Genomic DNA, 22,271 nt, shown 5'->3' with positions numbered 1-22,271 from the left:
GACGTTTATTAAGCTGAAGGTTTAATAAATTATTATAATAATAATTTCCCTGTACAATAAAAATGGTTGAATCTTACAACTTATTTATAACTTATGTTCGAAATTTCTATGGAATCCCACCAGTCAGTTTACGTATAATTTCTGTGTATTCAGACACATTATGTATAATTTCTATGTGGCGAAAGTTTCTTTAAAAATATTATATTAATATTTGTTGTAGTTATATTAGAAATTTAAAACTAAGTTGAAGCTTTGTGTTTAAATCATACATTCATACACATATAAATATATGTATTACAAATATATGTACATTTAATATTATGTATTAAAGAAAATTGAAGTTTAATATCCAAACATATTTTTCGCATTAACGGTAGATCTGAAATTGTTAAAAATTAGTTATGTCATTCTCTGAAATATGAATCAGTGAATGCTTGGAACCTGTTTGGCGGAGATACGCATCGTATTTATTCGTTTTATGCAAATGCTTCATGATGTTTTCATTTATATATAATACTGCTTTGTTTACGCCAACAAGAAAAATCCAAGGGACACAAATAAATCAATTAGTTTTATTAGATCCCTTTTAGCAAGTCTTTCGCGACTGTTATTGCCGCAACGACTACGGGTGGTAATCATCATTTGGCTCGAATCTGATATTTTGAAACCTTTTTTCACAAAATTAATGGAAAAAATATATACTTCTTGATATTTACACACTAAAATTGGTATCAAATAAAAATGCAAATATCATTGATTCGACACTATGTATGCATATAGCGTTCTTATGGCTTTTTTATGTTTGTAACCATAGAAGTATAACACAAAGTAGGAGCAAGAACGCGATTGATCGATACCTAGGGATACAGAAATTTCGCATTTTACGATGAAGGCGAAACGTATTTAATATGTAAATGAGAAAAACGTAAATAAAAAAAATCGCTTTCATAATTGCGTGTCTTTGTCAGTGTTTCTTTTTTAATCCACGACTCAAACACAGATTAATAATATTTAAAAAACATCATATATTTCGCACCTTAATCGTTTCAGAATTTATTTTTTCGTAATCGCATTGAAATTTATTTAGACCTGAAACCAGAAAAAAAGTTTTAATGAAGTCTCTCGTCCTTTCGTCTTTTAATGAATTGCTTTTGTATGTTAATATTATGTTTGTATTATTATATTTAAAATGTTGGCTATGGAGAGCAGCAAAATAAATTTGTAATGCGGTTGGAAAAGGTTAATGCCGATTCCGACCGCGCGCTTGTTTGTAGTTTCTTGGCCTTAACGGTCATTTCAGATTTTTCTGAAAGTCTTTTTTTTAATATTTCCATTTCATTAAGATTCATAGTATTACATGACGTGCATTATTCTGGCTACATTCAAGGCGGTCCATGCCAAAAGCAATAAAATCATGCTGTCGCCGTCGCGGTGAAAACGCTCAGTATTTACCGTTCATTTAAAAGATTTTTTATAACAATATTACGACTACAACAACACATCTAAACCAAATTTTGACCAATAGGAGAGCGCAAAAAACAATTATCCCTTCTCAGAAGGCAAAAATTCACGGCAAAAGCAATAAAATCGTGACGGCGCCGACACGATTTTATTGCTTTTGACGTGAATTTTTGCCTTCTGAGAAGTGATAATTGTTTTTGCACTCTCTTATTGACCAAAATTCGGTTTGAATATACATTAGAAGTCCATAGTAATATCGGTAAGGATCATATATATTTTTAAAACATAGTGTAATATCGAAATGCAGACAAACTAGGGATATGTGTGAGATGCGACTTCTGTCTACATATTCTTCTTCTTATTTTCCCCTGAGAGATGAGTTACCTTAGTTTGTATTTTGGACTTGCCTTAATGAAAGTTATAAAACTATTTAATTTTAGCACTTTCATTAGGTTGGGTTTTAGGGTTGTACAGCACATGGATGTTTTTGTAAAATTTCATGGACATTTTAGATTACCATATAATTTCACTAGCACCTATCAGTTGAATTATATTTTCGCTAATATAAATATATAGCTACTGGTTAAAATGGAGTTGCACTTCACTAGTGAAATATATTACTTTACATTCACTGTAACATTTATACATCGTATGTAAATAAATAATGACATGTATGTAAATGTATTTATTACTGTATATGGAAAAGTTGATATCATATAATTTTATCTGGTATCCGGTTATTATAATTTTAATATACTACTTGATTTCTCCATATGAAATATCTCGCACAATTTTCAATATGCAAAATTCTCCTGCTATTCTTCTCTTTTGCAAAACCCATTCAGAGATTTAGTGGCTAGTGAGAGCGGTGTATCGAAAAGGGACAGGAAATACCTATTTAACAATCCGATAGTATTGCTTCACAATGTAAGTTTTATGACTCATATCGTTTCGGCATCCTCAAACATTTGCCATTTAACAAAAAAATTAAAATATAAGTATTTGCAAAAAATACACACGGAATAATCGGGGGACGGTTGTACACAAAAAACTTAAGTATTGTTATTATTTACCGTCAGTGATTTACGATCGCCTGTTATCCATCGCCTGATGGGTAGCACCGCTAGTACGAAATTTGAGTAGATTTTTAAAAACTATTTCAATGAAATTTTGATACCAATTACAAAATAAAATATTTGAGTAGGTAATTAATCTTTATTATGATTTAGAAGTAACAAAATATTATTCTTATAAAATTTTCATTCATGATCGGCACTTCATAAAGTTTCTGTTAATTCTTTGACTCATAGTAGAATTTTTTGCTGTCAACAATATATTGGGACGGGTTCATAGTAGAATTTTTTGCTGTCAACAATATATTGGGACGGGTGAGCCCTTTTACGTGTTTTTACGATAAGTAAATTCATATATTAAAATTTTCCCACGCTCACAGACAAACAAGCAAAACAAGAGGGGCTTTGAATTTCTTTGACCATTTTATTTTCCTCTTACTTTGGTTTCATTACAAAATTAAATCTTTTCAGTGGACTTTAAAATTGATATATTATGACTAAGATTAAATCTTTCTTAGATAAAACTTTATAAAAATTACATTTGTTTACTACGCGATGTAATAAAAGTTATAAAATTATTTATATTTATAATTTTAATTTGACGGTTGAAGTTTAGAAACCCTCCCCCCCCTCTTCTTACTTATATATTTTATTGAACCTCCGCTTTTTGTTCCCCGGATACAATTTAAAATTGATCTGTATTATGTAAATAAATTTATTTAAATCAATAATCAATAAATAATATGATATAATTAGTTTATTTATTTTTGCTCTTAACATTTAAATAAAATTATTGTAATTCTGATTTCTATTACAGTCAATTTCAGAGTTTTGTTTAAATAATTATGTATACACCCATACATAGTTCATCTTTAATAAAATCATTGTCTACAGCCATTATTAAATTTCTTAAACTATATATAATTATTGATTTAATGATTAAATCATATGTGTATATACGACATATACATACATATGTTGTTGATAAAAATTACACATAAATAGGTATTTGATTAGATAATTAATTTAACAATTATACATCGGTTTTAATTTTCTATACTAACATTTTTTTTAATCAAATACTGTTTAAGCAAAATATGAAAATAAAATATTTTAATTTATAATTTACGTATATAATATAAATTATAACGCTGTGTCAGTATATAATAGTGGACAAAAATTACCCGAAACCGAACCTAGTACCCAGTTAAGTAATGGAAAAATATCAAAGAACTGGGTCATTAATTTGGCCGGGTACTTGGATGCCTTAGTTCCAAACCTTCCAAAATACTTGGAAATTTTTCAGTCGGTACCTAAACAGCTGCTTATGACATATATAATATAACAATTCAAAATTGCCGATGAAAGCTTACTGTAAAGCTCATGTTCGTGTATTATCATTGATATTAAACAACTAAATCATTCAATAATTAAACTTGTTTTATTAACACTAAAATTTATAAAAAACAAGTATTATAAAAAATATATAATTTCTATCAATTATATTATTATTGACGTCTCTTATTTTTTTATATACATATGTGAATACGCATGCGCAAGAATAAGACCATTATAATTCTGAAATTCAGCATTTGCTTGATAATCATATTAGCGACAATCGTATTATAAAAAAAATAGCTGGGCATATGAATCATATGATACCATGTAATATATTATACTATATAATGTAAGGCTTATAATGTTGGCATTGAAGTTTGCTTTCAATGAAAATGGACGATTCCAATAGCTCGACTTAATTTCGAATGTAATGTTAAATCATATAAATGAATAATTAGTTCATTATATCGAATCACGGATTTTGTATTAAGTTTTATCAATCCTCTATCAACTCTTTGAGGTCATGTTGTATTATTAAATTTATCGATTTTCCTGAAATGCAAGGACGAAAGTTTAATTGCAACCATTTGTTGATATGTATAAATCTCGCTATGCCCGTAATAAAACACAGTATTCAAAATCGATTACCTTTGTCATACATAATGGCTTTTCCACGTGGCAATGGCCTTGATAAGGTCGTACCGCCGATTATACTATTTTTTATTAATAGGTACACATATCGTAAGGTCAAATGGCGACATCGTCTTTGCATACACGCGTGTATATGTATAATATTATTACAATAATCTTTTTCTAAATTACGACATACGTTGCATGCCAGCGAAGTCGGAAGTTCTTCGTCTTTTGACACGCGAATGATTTAGCTAATGCCAAGGCTGTTTTACGCGTAACTGCGATCGAAACTAATGCGATAGAAGTAAAGATTGCATCGATCCTAAACTTTAACCCTTTAGCGCGCCTGACTGTGGCTTCCTTGTTATTATCTGGTTATAACGTAACAAAACGTGACGCCGCAATGCGATTCAAATATTCAATGTGTTCTTTTTTTCAAATGTACTGATCGATTTCGATTGTCACGATCACAACAGAGTTGTCATTGAATCTTAACGCTGAGGTATCCTTTCCGCGTTTGTTACGAGAATACAAATTTAATACGCTCTAACTGCGATTTTCGCAGTTAGAGCGTATTAAATTTAGTGATACACAAAGACATCAGTGCAAAAACATGTACAGTCCGTCCAAGATATGAACGCTCATCGTCACAGTATTGATGAGAAAATATAAAATGTAAAATTACAAGTGCAATTAATTTTTACTTTTTTAATTTAATTTGTTGAGGAAAGTGTAAAATTTATTTATATACATATTTAACTCAAAAACACGAGAGCAGTTTTGGTATCACTCTCCAGGTTGAATATCTGTTCAATATAATATTTTTAAAAATACCAATAGAATATTACAGGAATTGTTTTATTGATTACAAAATACCACAACATGACAATAATTTAGAATAAAAATATAACACATTATAATTTTTAATTCAATTTCTAACGTATGGTCACCTTACCCTTAAAACGGCCCTGATTTAGTATTGGTAACGTTCTCCTATTTGTGTAAACAAATTCGCGGAAAACTGTGTATGTATGCATGCATGCGTAGAGTACGCTCGGGATAAGGATGCCGGTTTGTTATTGTGTGCGTGTACATGTATATGCGAGGGAGAAGCGATGTAGCGTGTACTTCGTTGTCTCGCTTTCTTTTTTAAGGACAGTCGCTGATTCGTCAACGCTGGTATTCGTCATTAAAGTGCAGTGTGGCACAGAAGTTCGATCTTCTCTAGTGATTTATTTTAAGTAATTTTGTGATTATATTGGCTTAACCCAGATATGCCCACTGTCCCATGGGTAGGTCACTAATCTCGTGCCACTGTTTTTTATTTATAAATTAAATTTTAAGAGAACAAAATTTCTTGGGCATATCTGGGTTAATTGTTAGCAAGGCTTCAAATATACACTGTAAGTTATTCGTTCTCTTACCCGTGGAATAAAATATTTTAATTATTTTTTCATTAATCCGTACGTTGTTGGTTTTTTTACACTATTCTCTGTAAGGCTTAAAAAAGTTATTATTCTTATCGTTGCGCCAATGATATTTTTTTAATTTATTCAATGGATTCTAATGATTTAATTGAGTCGTCGAGCCATTAAACAATCTGCAAATAATTTCTATCCCCATTTTATATCTTTTTGCTTTTGAAGAATAGCTAAAGACTTCATTATTTTTTTGACTAGTGAAAGATTTTGAATTTTGCAAATATTTAATTAATGACATCAATGTCTGCTTTCTTCGATTATATAATATATTTTTAATTGTCCGTTGAAATTTCAAACTTAGCTTAGATGTATGTATGTTAAATAAACATACATTTTCTTTTAAAATAAAAAAAATAAATATTCTGAGCGAAATTGTTTTGAGCCACACAGTTCACACACACAATAACAGACCGGAATCCTTATCCCGAGCGTACTCTACACGCACCCTTATTTCCAACACAACGATGATGAGCGCTAACATCTTGGATGGACTATAATTGACTGTTTATTTTAAAAATACAAGGTAAAATAAATTTACATTTTTTATTTGAAAGAGTACACGATATTATACCACAGACGAACATGTATATAAAAATAATTCTGCCAATGACATGCTTAAGAATATTAATGGCGAACTTTCAGTCAGAGATACTTAAATTCTATATTCTATTTATAAAAATAATTCATATTACGTAACGTAGATATGCAATGTATTTTCACAAATAATAGTTAAAAAATTACCCAAGAAAGCTGTATATTCGTTATAGGTATACACATCGTCAATGGATAGTTCTTGGCAATTCAAAAATAATCTCGTTAATCAAAGCCTTATACAAATATTCGACTGTAGTACTTTGTCTATATGATTTTTTTGCCATTCCGGATTCGAACTTGAAAATTGATATTGTACAATTGGTCATCGCCAAATTTAGAATAATGATGATTGTTTGTCGCGTCGAAATTAATAGCAATGTTGTTTTAAAAAAACATTTTCCTCATTATTCCTCTTTGAAAAAGTGTGATTATGAAGAAGATTTTATAATTAAAAGAAGGAAAAGAAAACATTATTTATATAGTGTTTTATTTTTAACCCTCTGTTTATTGTTCTTATAAAATGAAGCTGTTATAACTAGGTTATCGCCGCCTGTTACGGATTACCTGTTAGCTAAATTTATGACTTCATTAACCGGTATATTTACACAATGCAGTAGTACTGTTTATATTAACGTTCATCTTGTCCTATTCTAGATTTTTGCGGTATATTAAATGATTATGTGGTTTAGACTAGTGGTTTTTGTGATTCGATAAGTATGTTAAAAATAGTCAATTAAATTAAACAGGAAAAGCTTTATGGAAAGTAATTAGAATAAATTATTACATTGCTTCCTTAACTTTTGTATAGCCAATTTAATAAAACAGTGTCGTTAAAATTCCGAATAAATTATTGCGTTGTCGGAAGATTCTTGAGTTCTCCTTGATTTGCAATATATACACATATTAATATTTAAAATCGAACTTTTAATAAATTATATTATAGCACAATCAACAAATAAAATCTTATTGTCACCATTGTTTTTTTTTATATAATTGTATTAAGATAATCTATTACTACCGGGATAGATTCTTATCGAAATGATGTAATAACATCATTTCGATAAGAGTATAATCATATTCTTTTAATTCCAAAAAGAGTAGAACATAAAAAAATAAGGGCTTAATTTATGTGTGCGTTTATATGATATTCATAAACACAAATAATATATTTAGTTTGCTGTTATATATTCTGAACGCATCTTGTTCTTTTATAGTGTGTTGTCTTTTATGTAAGCAATATACGTCTTTATTCCTCTGAATATTAAATACTTCTAAACACATGGATGACCATTAACTATCTACTTAGAAGACCTGTATATAGTATATGAATTTTTTGTGAAAGTTTTCCTGTTGCTGCCTTTCTATGTACAAGCGTAGTGTAGCATTTAAATGTCATGTCAAGTTATGGAAGAAAATTTGCATCTTATTTAAATATGTTATATAAAATGACTCTAATCTAAAAAATGTGATTGTTTTAAGAATGTATTACTAGCCGCGTATAATGAAGTCCCTCATGCCTCAACTTGATATCCATTTTAACATCGTAAAAAATAATAATATGTACGAGCTAACTATTTCTATGCTACAAATAAATATAAAAATTAGCCTACGTTGCGTTATATTTTATACGAAATACTTAAATTAGGCATTCAAAATTATTAAAAATATCTACTCATAATATTTATTTGATAATTATTCGTGTTTTTTTTTTGCTGCTCAGTGTTGCCATGTAGTGAATTTCCAGTCCAGGTCAAAAGCAATAAAATCGTGCCATCGTTATAAAGTGTTAATACACTTTATAACAATATTATGAGTGAGATTCGAATAAAGTACATTTAAACCGAATTTTGCCCAATAGGAGAGCGCAAAAAACAATTATCCCTTCTCAGAAGTCAAAAATCCACGTCAAAAGCAATAAAATCGTGCCGTCGCCGTCGCAGTGGGAGCGCTCGTTACCGAGCGTTCCCACTGCGACGGCGCCGACACGATTTTATTGCTTTTGACGTGAATTTTTGCCTTCTGAGAAGAGATAATTGTTTTGGCGCTCTCCTATTGACCAAAATTTGGTTTAAATATTCTTTGATCAGCCATCTTATATTACAAGTCCATAGTAATATCGGTAAGGATAGCTATCATATTTTTAAAACATAGTGTAATATCGGAATGCAGATAAACTATGGAGTAATGTGTGAGATGCGATGTCTGTCAATACTTATTCTTCCGCTTATTTTATTTTTATGGTTTTAGAACTTTCATTAGGTTAGATTTGGGTTTGAACAGCAAATGGACGTTTCGCAACTATCAAATTGAGCTTCATAGACATTTTAGAGCAGCATATTAGCGCCAGTTAAATTATATTTTCGCTAGTAGAAATATATATCTACTGGTGAAAATGTATATGGATTTTACTAGTGAAAATATAACTTTACCAAAAAATACACATTCACATACTTCGGATGTTAATAAATAATGTTAAGTATGTAAATATATATAATATATTACTACATATAGAATAGTTGAAATCATATAATTTTAACTTTTCTATATGTAGTAAGATAATTTATATTTTCACTGGTAAAAACATATATTTACTGGTAAAAATGTATTCCAATATGATTTTACTGAAATGACATGTTTTAAAAAATATTTTCGTGGTAGATCCGAGACTAGATTTTCTTTTATTTTATTTTATACCCTTCATATTCCACCAATTGAAGTTTTCTATGGGCTGGAATTGTGAGTTGATTTGCCTTCAACCACTGCCTATTACGTCGCCTGTTAAAGTAACAATTCAACTCAAAAATAAATTTTTCTGTTCTAGAATCATTAATTATTAAGATATTGAGATTCGCTGCGCGAGATTTTTCTCAGACAATTTATGAGATGCCCATATTCTGCAAATAAACATCTTTTCTGATGTTTTAAATGTTTGTATACTGATGTAAGCGACACATTGAGCTTTTGTGCTAGTTTCTGTATCGTTAATCTCGAACCTGCTTTGTTGGCAGCCCTAATATCCTCACTAACAACCCCTTACGTAGATATTTATTGTCAAAATTTCTGGAACGAAATTTTTAGAACCACATTTGACATTTTCTAAATTTAATGGCATCCCTGCCCACTGCATTACATATGTTTTTAACTGACCGAGTTGAACACATAAAGCATAATATAATTTAACTGATATTAGTTTATCTCCACTAGCATTGTTGATTTAGGGTTGAAAATATCCCGTTATTGAATAGCATCATTGATATGACTACTGTTAGCAAATACCGAAAGAATAGTGAATTTATAAAAAAATATACATTTATTTATTTATTTATTTATTTATTTATTTTATTAATTTATTTAGCTTAATAGCTAATCTTTACATCTAACAAATTTAGTAAACATATATAAAAATATATAAAAAATACATAACAGAAAGAAAAAATATACAATAATAAAGACTTAATATTATAATATTTTATTTCTATATGTACGAAGGTGTTTTTTTATTCCATTTATAAAACCCGTTATATTTTTGCTGTTTCGGATTTCTCTTGGAAGACTATTATATAAATTAAAACCTCCGTACATAATTCCCCTAGCCGTACTTATACTTAATTATCTTTTTTTGGATGTAATTTAGATCTCAATATCGGGCGGTGAAATAAATGGGAAAAGTCTCTCTAATGTAGCATGTGTATGTCTCCCGGGTGCTCTTTATGAACGAAACCATCGTACTTGCTTTTCGATGCCCACAAAAAATCCAAATAATATGAACTTGGTTGAGCAAAGCAATGCGTATTGTTACAACGATAGCAGAATACATTGTTCAAATAAAATATAATTCAAACTGTTCAAGAAGTTTTAGTAACAAGAATTGTTTATGGTTTGTGAAAGTCTGTGGTATAGTTAATATTTACGTGTGACTCTTAGGTGTTGGAAATGTAATGTTTGTTTGTATAATTCTTAACATTTTCATTCCAAGCAATGCATTATTATATGAAACACGTATTGGAATGATCGTTGACTCGCATGTGTAGAATTTAATTATACTATAAATTATTATAATAATTCCAGTTGGTATTCTATACTCTGCTACGGAAAAGCTCTAATGGATTTTTTGTAATGATGATGTCAATCGGTCAATGAGTCTATTTTCTTTAACTTAGTGGTACAATTTAAGATATATAATACAAATATTCGATGATGACACAAATGACTCTCAAAACAGGTTCTACCGTTGCTCCCATATCGCAAATCTAACCCCACCTCTTCAACCGTCGTCTTGTCTGAGTAGTTCGAATGATATTTTTGTATAGCATCTACGACGAACTTGGTCGAAATCCAACATGTCCGTCGTTTATAATTTATTATTCTTGATCGACTCAATTTCGCCTTTGTCGATGTACAGAAGGTCATGGATTCGTCAGGTGGAAAACGAGCGTCGGTGGAGCACGAAGCGAAAACGTGCACGATCAGATTTTAACCCAGAACCTGTTAAAGGTCTGGTAAGGTCGAACCTCACGGCGGGCTGTGCGAAAGGCCTTAGGAAAAGCCCTTGCATGTTTTTTGAATATAAAGTAATGACCTACCTTAATACATTTCGATACGACTTCCGATTCGTATGAATAAAAAATCAGTTTGAAACTATTTTTTAATAATAAATAGGTATTTTATTATTATTGTTCTCTTGATACCACTGGAACAACCTAAGTGAAGAGTATTGCCATCATAGACTCGCAGTTCACAGTGAAAATCACAGAAAATGAGCCTCTCTATTCAAATATTCAAAAAGAAATGTCTTAACTTCACTAACACTATTTTTTTTAATATTAAAATTATGTTGTAGAGACAGAGTAAATAAATGTTAATCTGTTGGTAATATATCGGGAGAGTAACGGGTGAATTCTTGGGTGTTCCGGAATGAAGATTTCACTCATGTTCTGTTTGGGAATGCACTTTATTGTAGTACACCCATACCTCGCTTTACGGCCTAGATACGTTCCACGAAACTTGGCCGCAAAGCGAAAAGCCGTATACCGAATCAATTATTCTAATACAAATTCATACAAATTCAATGGGATCGGTTCCAAATTTGTTAAATATGTAACATGGTTTATCATTTAAAATGCATTTTATCTTTTTATTTCATTTAAATCAAAAATACATACATGACAAGTACATACATTTGTACATAAAATAATAACAGACTCCAAAAACCAACAATAATCCATAAACAAAAATGAAACAACTTCATGTTACATAAAATATATGTATGTATACATACATAATTTTTTTAAAAATGGCATTAATCTGAAGACGATGAAGAAATGGTAACCTGCAGATTACTGTCGTCATTATTTTTCGCTGGTAAGGATGGGCCTGGCTTAAAAAAATTGTCTAACGTTGTTTGTCTTGCCTTCTTGTCTATTTCGTTCTTCAGTGATTTATAACAGCTAATGGCTGAGTTAATTCCTCGAGAAACTTTAGCGCTACGTTCGACGTCAGGATCGTTTTCAAGGAGGATGTTTATTCCTTGTTCGAAATAGGAAAAAGCTTTCCACAAATTTTTTGATGTTAGCTGTTTGGACACTACAGACTCTGTCTCTTCATCAAATGCCGTTTCTGCTTGCAACTGAATGAGTTCCTCATATGAAAGGGGTTCCCTATCAGCTTCAAGTAGATCAAGCACCTCACGTTCGTTCAAACCTTCAAAGCCGAGATCATGTGCTAGATCCAAAATGTTTTGCCTAATTTCAGGAAGGCAATTAACTTCTGCATCAGTACTTTTTACACATTCTGGCCATATTTTTTTCCAAACATGATTCATTGTTGTTAATTTTAATTCCTTCCATGATTCACTGATGCTGTCAACAGCATCCTTGATGTTATAGTTTTTCCAAAATGTTTTAATTGAAGATTTACCATCGGTTTCCCTTATAAGTTGTCGGAAAGTTCGGCGTAGGTAATATGCCTTAAAAGTGGCTATTGCACCCTGATCCATTGGTTGGATCATAGCTGTTGTATTTTTTGGAAGGTACTCAATCATGACATCTTCAGATAGTTCGGATAAATTAGTAGGATGCCCTGGTGCATTATCCAAAATTAGCAAAGCCTTGTTACTTAGGTTATTGTCTCGCAAATATTTTTCCCTTCTTTTTTTGCCGTTATAGCGAAACATTTTAGGCCGTAAATCAAAAACGTGCCTTAATTGAAGAGGGCCGTTATAGCGAAAGGCCGTATAAAGAGCGGCCGTATAGCGAGGTATGGGTGTATTTCCCATAAAAACATATATTTTTTAATTTATTGAAAATTTTGATTAGCTTGTAAATATTATATTTTAAACCATTTTTTATATACATTCCAAATTTATACTCATACTAATTTCTTCATACAATATTTAACTTGCATTACATTATTTCACACTCTTTCGATTAAAAAATGCACTACCATTTTGATTTTTTTATGATGCAATAAGAGGAAGTGTTTAGGTTTCATTTGACAAAACCTCATCATTAGTTTTGTATAGTTTATAATCAAAATCAGCTTTGTAAATGTTTACAACTATTATCTTAATCATTTCACTTATGTACTGATGACTCAGAATTAAAATTTCCACGTATCGTAATGTGTTTCTTCACTGTGTCTGGAAATTTCCTTTCATTTACCATAATCGTAACTGTTGAATATTTTTGAACTTTCATTTCGTTCTTCAAGCATTCGGTTAATATATATAAATTATTATTCAAAACTAATGCTATATTGATTGTAATAGTATATAAGCAAGTCTTTCAGGTCCAAGCTGGGTAAATGATGATCTCATGCCAACTAGATTATGTAATTCTTAAAATATATGTATATCAATAATCACTGTCGGCAGGCTTTAATAGACCAGCAACACTGTCTGCGTCATTCTCTTGATAAATGGCCTAGATTCTACAGTCCATATCGCCGTAGTATACTGACTTTCAAAATGTTGAGTCGTTGTGTACTGACAAGTGTCGCATTATCCTAATTTTCTTACCCTATCAGATGCGTTATGCGGAGCATGTGTCACTTTAACAATTTATTGGCGATTCGCATGTATGAAATTAAATGATCCTGTATTTGTATTCTAGTGCATTTTGTTTGAGCACTCGACGCATAGCACTTTTTGAAGTTGCTGAAGGGTGGTGTCGACAATCCGTCAGCCAGGATCAATACGGTCATCCGGCTTCTCAACGAGATAAAAACAAAACGGTTGGAATGTACAGTTTTAAATGAAAAATTTAAAACATACAAACAATGTAGAAATATGGCAGTCAAAGCATTAATAATATCTAAAAAATGGTATGAAAAGTCTATTGATTACTCGAGATTTACTGTTATGACATAATCGATGAGCGGAGTCAAGCTCGGATCCAGTGACGTAGCTAGGGTACGTGTCGCCCAGGTCGATCCTTAAAATTGCCCCCCCCCCCATACAAGGTCATAAAATCAGTATTTCTTAAAATAATAAATTGGTTATTATTAAGCTCTTGTTATTCGTGGATTTATATATGTTTTAGTGCATCGCGAATATGCCGCCCCCAAGCAAGTGCCCCCCTCTCCGCCCCCCCCCATAGCTACGCCACTGCTCGGATCAAAATATTTTTATCCTTAGCGATATATACTTAATCAGATTCTGAATAGCTGCTATTTTTTTTATATAATTTCTGAATTGCACTAAAATGATACGGTAATTTCGCAAAGCAAACACTGCAGTGACTTCAAATTGATTGTAAATAATATACGTGAGGCTATTTTTTATAGGACTGGCAGTTAAAGTTTGTAAATAATCATCTACAATGTAATAAATATGTATTTAATACACACATTTAAAACTTGCAAATGTTAAGTACATTTGCGAGTAATAAGTTGTACTTCAAAACTAATTTTACTTTTATTAAATAATAAAAAAAATCCTTACTGCGCAGCGTAATTTTTTTGTATATTTTACTCTGAACTTCCGTATCGAAAATTTCGAGATACACTTATCCCAGCAGTGTGAAAATTTTGGATACTTTAATCAAATATTTCGTGAAGGAAAACAGTGTATATTCAAATGCTTTACCTTAAAACTGTTATTATTATTTTAATAAAATAGCTGGTAATCTCAAATTATCCGCCAAATTTGTTTAAGAATATTGTTATTCTACTTATAAATTATTATTAACAATGTGACTGGAATGTAGATAACATGGATGTTAATGTGATATAGAACAATATTTATAAGAAAATAAAAAGTAAATATAATTTTAGAACAGAATATCGCTTCAATCTAAAATCGTTGCGAATGTATCTAATATATTGTAGACGATAATTTAAGTGGTAATTCCATACAAATTGTATTTACCTAAATCTGCGAGTATTAACCATTTGTGTCGGTTATATTATCACATTTTTATCGTTTTTATTGATATGATTTTTTAATTCTCGGAAACAGCAATAAAAATATTATAATAATTTATAAACATAAGTTTGAACACTGCTTTGCTTGAAGTTCTGTCTCCCACAGCCATTATTTGACACGTGCTATCGAGCACGAGGTTGCTCTTGTGCAGATAAAGGCAAAATCGTCGTTTCCAGTTCGAAGTACATATTATACAACTCAAACTGAGAAGGCGTTCTATGATTTGCACAAAATTCACTTTTACACATCACAAAGATTTGATTGCGTATTAATATGCTTTTCAGCACCTTTTAAACCGTCCAAAACTTCCCTTTTCATTGCCACTCGTATTCGCCACCTTGTCCCCATTCGTCTCGATTTACGTGACACGCTCGCTTCTGCGAATTTTGTACACGCATACACAAGTACCTGTATCTTTTTTGTTAAATCATATTCTTCTCCGGTTATATAACGATCCTTCGGCGTCAGGATCATCGCCCGCGCCCAGATCTCGTTTGTCTTCTCTCGGCATGGTAATCCGAATCTGTACTATTTATATATTATGGGCGTACGGGGGGGTCTTTGCCCCCTGCGTGCATCGCTTTTGGCCACCAACAAAAATATTTTTGAATACATGTCATTCTTTTTGTTCGTTTTCAGGAAACATCAGCGCCGTGTTCACCTTCAAGAATAAAGGTGAAGAATTGGCAAGATACGCGGATAAAGGCACGAAAGTCATGCTGCACATTGTAGCCGCCACTCATTGTATCCGCAATCCCAACACGACTAACAGGTGTGTATGAATGAAAGTGTAAATTCCAAATACACGATTCGAATAATTATTGTGTAACATAACTAGGGAGCGAAAAGTAAATGTGCTTGATATACGTTTACAGTGCCATGAAATAGTCCTTACCATTAGAACGAATACAAACACCTTAAAATATATTTGCATTGGGATGATGTGAAAGTTTTTACTTTCAGTCGTGTAACAACCCCGATTTAAATATTATCAATGATCCAGAATAAAACTGATTTACGTCGTTATATGTTATAAGAATTTAAAACAACAGTGACTGAAAATATCTTTAGTAAACAGTGGACGCAGAACCTTCGATTGATATCAAAAGAACTTGCAGAAAAGATACATTGATTAATCAAACATATATTATTATGTAGCGACCACACACAGATGCCCACGTTTGAAAGGGTCATTGTCTCAAACCCTAAACTCGCGCTAATGACTTGTGACCAAAAACGATCATTCATTAACAATTGAGAGAAATAACACAATAGCGTGAAGGATTTTGGAGATCACACATACCTCGTAACAATCCCATAAATAACACGAGTTTATAGTAAATATTCTCCGTCATTTCTTTGTGGCAAAACGGTCACGAATATCATAAATCACCACATCCGTGACATTCTCGAAAATGCAATACGATCTTGGACGAGCGAACGTCGCTTTCTAAAGGCGTAGACCTATTTCGCTGTTCTACGAAGCGGTGGTTGGATGATCACTGCATAATTGCGATTGGCCAGCAAGTCCTATAGCCCTGGATATATAAGCTCGGATTCTGATGAGGAGAAGGCAGTCAGAGTCACGAAGTTACAAGTCACCAGCAGACGCTCTCCCACCGACAGACTCCCGAACGACCACCGCAGCAAGAGGAAATGTCTCCTGATACTCGCTGCAGACAGCTACAAGAACCCCGAGGATCGTCCACGGACATCATCCCTGCGCCAGCTTCACCACCGCTCAGAGAAAACGTCTCGTTAATAATCGTCCGACGCACATATGTAAATATTGAAATAAAAAAGACTTACTAGATTCCACATTGAGTCTCATTGGCCACGAGGTCAATCACCCCTAGGGTTCCCAATCCCTAAAATTAAAATTATATCAAGAATCATTAATAGATCGCATTTTAACAGGTGATGAGAAGTGAATTATGCATTATTTCCTTACCCCAAAGGAACTTGCACCAGAAGAAAGTTATGTAGTATATGTGAATTTAAAAATTGGGACAATAAATACTGTCAAAAATTAGAAAATTTTAACCTTGAATTGATTGATTAACGGCCGCATTTAATGAATAAAAAAAGCATTATTTTGTGGTATACATCACGCAAATAAAATAATTATATAAAGAAGGTCAAAAGATTCTTAGATTAGTTTTTCGCTATAAATTAAATAATATGTAGAATAAAGTATATCTAATAATATAAATAAATATCGTTTCTTTTAAAATGTGAATGCAAACTACTTTCGCATCAATCTATTTTTTTAATATGGATGTTTTCCTTTTAAATATCTAAGTAAGCTTATTTTAGGAGCACTCGGATATGATTGAGAAATGCTTATGTAATTAAACATTTCTAAAAGGTAACACCTATTACGTATTGTCCTTCTATACTTGCTGAACTCCAGTTCTTTGCCCCAGAACACATGTGTCTCATCTTTGCGAAATCAAACACTTAATAGCACTATATGTGTTAATCTTTTAAGCAGCTTAATAAATATCCTCACTGCCTGTTATCGTACGGATGGATGAACTATGAACGAACAAACTGCTTGTTTATTATTAATTAGAATTGCAATGACACTATAATGCCATCTTTAAGTTTTGAAAATCTGTCACCGAAAATTTATTTTTTATCTACGTTGACGCACTTCTACATTTGTGCCTTTGCACATAGATCTGTAGCCGATTTTTGTAAATCAGCAACGCTCATACTATTTCTAGTAATAGGATAAAATCTGATGCTCATATTGCCTATTTATTTGAGAACAATAGGAAACAAACATCAATTTGTATTTTAATTTTTTTCGTCTTGCTACCTGATCTTCCGTCTATTAGGATTCAATCTCTATATTATGTTCTATGCGTTGTAGAATTTTATTCCAAACAGATAAAAATATTTTTGAAAACTTTATCAAAAACATATAAGATTGACATTTTTTTATCAGTTCCTTTTAAGGATTATGTATTTACTTAATTACTGCACTGTGTATGTATATATGAATAATGCAGAATTTTACTTCTGTCTGTATGTTTGGATTTTTTCGAGAATGCATTTAATTAATGTACTATGAAATATACAAATAATTCCCTTACATGTATATTAAGGTTTATTAAATAAACCTAAAATTGTGTTAGCTTAACTAATAAATGATAAACTGACTAGTTAAATGGAGAAAATCTCCTTACAACCATATTTTTTTACTTTGGTTTATTTTTAATTTAAAAAATACCTAATCATAAAAAACAAAATTAAAATAATGTGAGACTATAATACCAAAAAGCATGCTTTGTTTTCTGATACTTATTTTTGTTATCATTTTATTTTCAGAACGTCAGTATTGTTTGTGTCCATATCGTTTATTGTGTTGATGGTGATGTCGCTGTCGTGGCTCGTGTTCTATTACATCCAACGATTTAGATACATGAACGCCAAAGATAGATTATCGGTGAGTTTTTTATGATTGCAAACGCAACGAGTGTTGTCGAATTCTTAATGATGATTTTATTTGTTGTACTGTTTACAGAAACGGCTGTGCTGTGCCGCTAAAAAGGCGTTGTCCAAGATACCCGTTAAGAATTTAAAATCAGAGGACAGGGTATGTATATTTTCTTTGTTCATGAGTGTCAATGGTAATTAAAGATTAAATTCAAATAAACATCTTTGTTTGCGTAGCATTTATTAATATTGATTTTTGATATACAGTTGTTTTGTGACTTTATTTAAAGTTATTCAAGTTTTGGTGACATGTAACGAATACTAATTGAATTGTGATTCAATCGCACAAGGACAGACGTTTTGTGCATTTTTTTAAATGCAAATCGCACCACACACTTTGGCTTGAACGTATTATATTTTTGTTGCAGGAGGTGCAAGGAGATGGAGAGTGCTGCGCAGTGTGTATAGAGCCATATAAAATATCAGACTTATTGCGGATTTTACCGTGCAGGTATGATTTTTAATATAATTTTTTGATTTGGATTATGTTCTAACTCTCATTGTTTATAATTCTAGGCATGATTTTCACAAGTGTTGTATAGATCCATGGTTACTAGAACATAGAACGTGTCCGATGTGCAAAATGGATATTCTCAAATACTATGGATTTGTGGTAATATTTCATTATTATATTTTATAAGTGTTTCATATTAAATATATCTTATTATTTTATTCAGTTTACTGGTAGTCAAGAGAGTATATTACAACTCGATCATGAAGAACCCGATAGGAGGAACACCGGGGGAGTGAGTCCCTTACCTCATCAGGTGATTATAAAAATGTATATTTTCGGTAGTATGCATTACGGGGGAAGTCAAATAAAAACTCTTCGTGTTTTGATATCCATTGATAAATAAAAGTTCAGTATTGTGATGTACGTATGCCACTCCAGCAAGTGTACAAATGGACTAGAAAGTTTCGAAACCATACGAGTTTTGTAGCAGACTTTTTGACAGAGAATTTAATAACAGTTTAAATCGTTAATGACGTCAAGATTATTTAGTTTAAATTTTAAAAATAATACTTCACTAAGTGTTTCAAAATTAATTCAGTACGAAATTTAATTTCAAATATACCTGCTGCCGAAAAACTACAACTTGATTCAAAAATAATAAAAAATTCAATACTAGTCATTGAGAAAGTCCACAGCTGCACAAATTACCTCGGAATAATGAGTAATTTCTGGAATTTCGGCATTTACAAAGTGATTTTTTCTTCATTATTTTGTTTGTCAGCTATTAGTTGTAATGGCCATGACTGGTTTAAATAACATAAAGATAAGAAGATATATTTCGAAAAATGATAAAAGGGCACAATTGGATGTAGATAATGCAGCGATACATTGAAGGAAAAATTACTATGTTATTGTAATACATAAATAAAATAATACACAACTGAGTTTTCAAGTTAGTTAAATTAGTTTTGGTGTTGTTAGAAATTAAAAATATTCCACTACAAATAATATATGAACGAATAGCTAGACAAATATTTGAAAAACGAATAGTTATAAAACGGGCGAATATATTCGGTTTCTAATTGAAACTGACTTTTGTATTGTTCGTTGTACATATTATGATAAGAAATATTTAATATTTTCATTTGACTCCCCATCATATTTTAGATTTAAGGAAGAGTTGTAAATAGTTGTAATTCGTTTTCTTCATTGCTGTCGAAACATATATTTTTTGTACCATTACCAACTTCACCCAAGAATTTTTTTTAAAAAGAGACAACTGAACTTATATTTTAATAAAATTTTGTTTTAATCGTGTGAGTGAGTCATATTTATTGTAGTGAAATTCTAAATATATCGTCTTAATTGCATTTTTACTACACGAAAGCTTGAGATTTTTAGGAAGCTCGATATTTGGGTGCCACATCAATCAAGTGATAAAAATAATTGTGGACTGAATATCTGCTTTTGGGACAATTAGTAATGGAAAGTGGATTCAGTACAACAATGTTAGTTAAAAAATGACGGTCACAGTGGGATTATCTAGTACAGTATTGTGTATCCGATGAATTGAAAGATTGGTATAGACTTTGCCCCTTCAGAATATCATTTGCTTAGAGCTTTCATAACTCATAATAGCGTAAAGAAGTCAGCAAATGAAAAACAGTTTACTTAAATATATTTTTTTTACAGCCAAGTCGGACTAGCTCGTATGAAATAGCCAACAGTGAACGTAGTAGTCGAGCCTCGTCACCCGACGAAATGACTCCGTCGCTGCAACAGTCGGTGCCGTCTAGTACTTCGGAAGATTCCATGCATTATAACAAATTTCCACCGCATTCGACGAGCGATCCGTCTATCTACGTTGGCAAACGTGCCTTGCCCCGAGTGCATTCCACTCCGGGCTGCAGCAGAAGTCCCGTCGAGACGACTGTGGTGTCGAACGAACACATTAGTGACAATGAATTGAGAGACGCCGTATGATCGTGCGACAGGTGTATTGTGTCGTCTTTAGCGATTTACTTAATCGAATATTGTGATATTTTTATAGTGAACTTAGTTTATATATCAAATAATGTGAAGCATTTCACACTGCCTCGTGCGTTTATAATCGTAATGTACTAGTTATAAGTTTTATCGGATAGAATTATGAAATTAATCTTTTAAAAATTGACCATCTATGGGATAACGTTACGATTGGCGCTATAGTGTCTTTCGAACAATTTTGAAAGATGAATTTTGAACGCTCACTCTTGGCTACAATAACGTACCAGTCAATTGAAATTTGATACTACGATAGTATAAAACATATGTATAAATAGTTTTCTCGGTAGTAATTTTTAGCAAACAGCAAATAATGTCCTTTTTATATTATGTGATTTCGCGTTAAAACAATACGTAGTTTGTTTTGTAATCCTTACAATATTATAGTTGACCAAAATTTTGCAGTTATAATCTACGTATTAATGCTTACCCGCAAAATATATTCTATAAGTATATATTTTTTTTGACTAAATACATGAACTTTAATAGCTTTTAAGTTAATCATGACTTAAATGTTTTTATATAGATATTCATTTTCAGTTTTTAGTGTTGTATTTATAAGAGAGTGAACCTAGTCACTTAAAATTTTATCAATATGCAGAATATTTAGTCATAGCCAATATTTAAGATTGTTACTGTTTATTTTGTAAGCATTTGATATTTCGTACTTAATTATTTATTTTTTAAATATTATCAATTATATGCTTGTATTTTTATAAAAACGCATTTTCATGTGCCTTTTGGTCAACTATATTATTTAAATTTTATATTCGTATACATTCTAAGTCACAATGTAATGGAAAAGGGGCCGATAAAGAATCGTGGGATTAATCGATTACAATGCAAAACTATGAATCATTCCTCTTAAGACATCGATTAAAGCGGTGTTCTTTTTGTGACCAAAAAATATACCAAAATGCATTTCTTTGTTTATTTATTTACTTTTTTTCGAATTTGATTTATCTAAAAGTTCTACAGTCATTCGACTAAAGCTTTAGTGATGCCTGTTGATTAGGTAGAGGAAAGTCGAAACGTTTAATAAGATTTCGTATACGTAGCTTCATAGGCAGCTAGGGTACAATTTTTTATACATATTATATTTGACTATAAAATCTATTTTATTATTTAAAGGCCAAGCAATTTTGTAAATATGCATACTGTACAGTTGACAACTCATAATAAAGATGTGATGAAAATATATGCGTCGTTATTTGTAAACATACTTGCAAGTATCGAGAAATATAAAGATCTTGGAGAACAATGAAAGT

The 22,271-nt window shown here is 31.3% G+C and overlaps 1 protein-coding gene across 2 annotated transcripts in view; it reads left to right on the top strand.

Annotated features, from left to right (window-relative positions):
- Positions 1-22,199, top strand: part of gol (ring finger protein goliath) — a 59,939-nt gene extending 37,740 nt beyond the window's left edge. For both annotated transcript variants that reach the window (XM_088204020.1, XM_088204021.1), the window contains exons 6-12: positions 15,642-15,774; positions 18,339-18,456; positions 18,535-18,606; positions 18,875-18,957; positions 19,023-19,119; positions 19,184-19,273; positions 20,653-22,199. In XM_088204020.1, coding sequence (XP_088060146.1) covers positions 15,642-15,774; positions 18,339-18,456; positions 18,535-18,606; positions 18,875-18,957; positions 19,023-19,119; positions 19,184-19,273; positions 20,653-20,943 — 884 coding nt within the window. In that variant the 3' untranslated portion in view covers positions 20,944-22,199. The remainder of the gene's footprint in view (positions 1-15,641; positions 15,775-18,338; positions 18,457-18,534; positions 18,607-18,874; positions 18,958-19,022; positions 19,120-19,183; positions 19,274-20,652) is intronic.
- The last annotated feature ends 72 nt before the right edge of the window (positions 22,200-22,271 follow it).

This window comes from Plectrocnemia conspersa, unplaced genomic scaffold (genome assembly GCF_051122295.1).
Source record: "Plectrocnemia conspersa isolate PC_06_02 unplaced genomic scaffold, ASM5112229v1 ptg000014l, whole genome shotgun sequence".
NCBI lineage: Eukaryota > Metazoa > Arthropoda > Insecta > Trichoptera > Polycentropodidae > Plectrocnemia > Plectrocnemia conspersa.
The sequence above is the reverse complement of the archived record's forward strand: the minus strand, read 5'-3'. Positions and strand labels throughout refer to the sequence as shown.